The 1,990-nt window shown below is 49.5% G+C and overlaps 1 protein-coding gene across 5 annotated transcripts in view; it reads left to right on the top strand.

Moving 5' to 3' along the window:
* The window catches only part of LOC102678081 (protein tincar), a 51,112-nt gene extending 49,709 nt beyond the window's left edge, over positions 1-1,403 (top strand). For all 5 annotated transcript variants that reach the window (XM_031512561.1, XM_031512562.1, XM_031512565.1 and 2 more), the window contains 2 exons: positions 1-1,230; positions 1,288-1,403. In XM_031512561.1, the coding sequence (XP_031368421.1) occupies positions 1-1,082 (1,082 nt within the window). In that variant the 3' untranslated portion in view covers positions 1,083-1,230; positions 1,288-1,403. The remainder of the gene's footprint in view (positions 1,231-1,287) is intronic.
* Positions 1,404-1,990: the final 587 nt, after the last annotated feature.

The raw sequence follows: 1,990 nt of genomic DNA, 5'->3' as shown, positions 1-1,990 counted from the left end.
CCGTGGTGGGGGGTAATAGCGGAGCCGGCTCGGTGGCGGGGCACAGTAACGCGAGCAGCCACAGCGAAACGTCCTCGAGCGGCGTGCACAGTAACGCTAGCAATGGAAGCAACAGCAGCTGTCAACGACGAGCGACCAGCGTGGACGACGTGACAGGTGGCAACTGCGCCACCAACGTTGCCGAGCAACGAGATAACGAAGAGTCGCGCGACCAGTGGCGCAGCTGTTCCCTCCAACGCGGGATTCAACCACCGTCCGCTGCCATTGCATTTTCACCGCCAAATAGTCGCCCCGGAACCAGCCATTCCTTTTCCTCGCCGCAGTATGCGAATCACGTGCCGCTGTTCGCCAATGCGAGTTCAAACGCGAACGCTAATCCCAGCGTGAACAACACGGTTACGAGCGTGAGTGGCAGCACGAACGTTAACGTGAATGATATCGCCGCCACGGTTGGCCAAGGATGCCCGGCCGTTATCCTCGAGAATCCCAACGAGGCGACCGTGGTGATACGGCGGAAGCTGTCGAGGACGAAGCTGACGGAGCCTCTGAACCCGAACGAAGAGCCGTTTGGCCGGTCCACCAACATGAGGATGACGTCATTCACGGAGAGCAACGATATTCGTGTTCACGCCTCGTCCGCCACATTGCCGCATTACCCGACCCAACCTGTGGTGACATATCCGCATTGCTCCACCATGCCTCTGCCCCACGCCTCTCACAGTATGGCCGGGTCTCACATGGGCGGATCAAGCGGGAGCTGTGGATCGGTACCGAGGCACGCTTTCGTTCCACCGCAGGTACACTCGACGGTACCCGCGCACACAACTTTACCGTCCCATCACAACGGCGTCAGACTTCTCCCCGGCATAGCGCCCGCTCCCAACAATCCTTTCGTCAAGAGGTTCCCACCTGTGCAGCTTCACACGCAGCCCTGGGCATTGCCCGGCCACCACACTTTCCCCCAGGCGTCCCAAGTTAACGGCAAGCTGACCACCACCGCGCAGATCAGGCAGAGCGATCGTGACTCGGCAAACTTTTCCATGGCCAGTAGCGGTGATTCCGACACGTGTTTGCCTCATTAGACCGTTCGATCGTCCACCCTCTTCGCTCTCGCTCCGCGCCGAGCAAACGTTATACCGTTTCCGATCACGTTTCCTGGATCGTCGTCGTGCCCACGACGCTTCTCGAGATCTTTTTTAAAAAAAAGTTTTCTCGGGGATCGTTGTTCTCCGATCGCGAACGTGGTGCGTAGAACGAAACAACATCCGTTCGCGTTTTGTTGTTCAAGCTCGCGTGTATCATTGTCATACCATCGTATTAGGGGTTATTACATATCATACTTTCGATTAATCCATGAGAACACGTCCGACACGTACGGTCAACGTTGTTTTATTTTCGATACAAAAAAACCACCACCGTCTGTCGCGACAACATTTTGTCTCGTTCTTCCATATCAAATGTTTCTTCGTATACCATTTGTAAATCACATCTTCTCGCGTATTGTCTACCCGCTTCTCGAGCCCCGATACAGTTGATTCGTTCGAATAATGAATATCCTGATCGCAATGAACATATCCTGTGAGACATGAATCGTTGTTTGCGCTACTCGTCAATTGCTATTGTAATACATGCAAGACAAGATAGATTGATAAACACGTTAGCTCTTTGAAAAAGTTAAAAAATTTTCTTCTTTTCAAAGATTTTTCTCCTAGATTTTTATTATCTTTCATTACTTTTCGATCGTTTTTTGTAAGAAATGTCTTTGAATATTTTTTGAAATGATAACTGAAAAGATTTGTGAAGATAATTAACGCATGTGTTGTTTAAGATTCGGGAACGGAGTAAATAGCGAATTGAAAAAGAGAGGTAAAAATAATTTAATCGTAAAGCTATATTTATATCCTAAAAAATTTATTCAATGAATTATTGTATCCATTGGAGCAAAATTTTATTTATTTAACATTCACATGGAAAGTATTCGCGTTGTTCG

The sequence above is a fragment of the Apis dorsata genome, unplaced genomic scaffold (genome assembly GCF_000469605.1).
Source record: "Apis dorsata unplaced genomic scaffold, Apis dorsata 1.3 scaffold_470, whole genome shotgun sequence".
NCBI lineage: Eukaryota > Metazoa > Arthropoda > Insecta > Hymenoptera > Apidae > Apis > Apis dorsata.
Note: the sequence above shows the minus strand (reverse complement) of the source record. Positions and strands in the feature narration are given on the sequence as shown.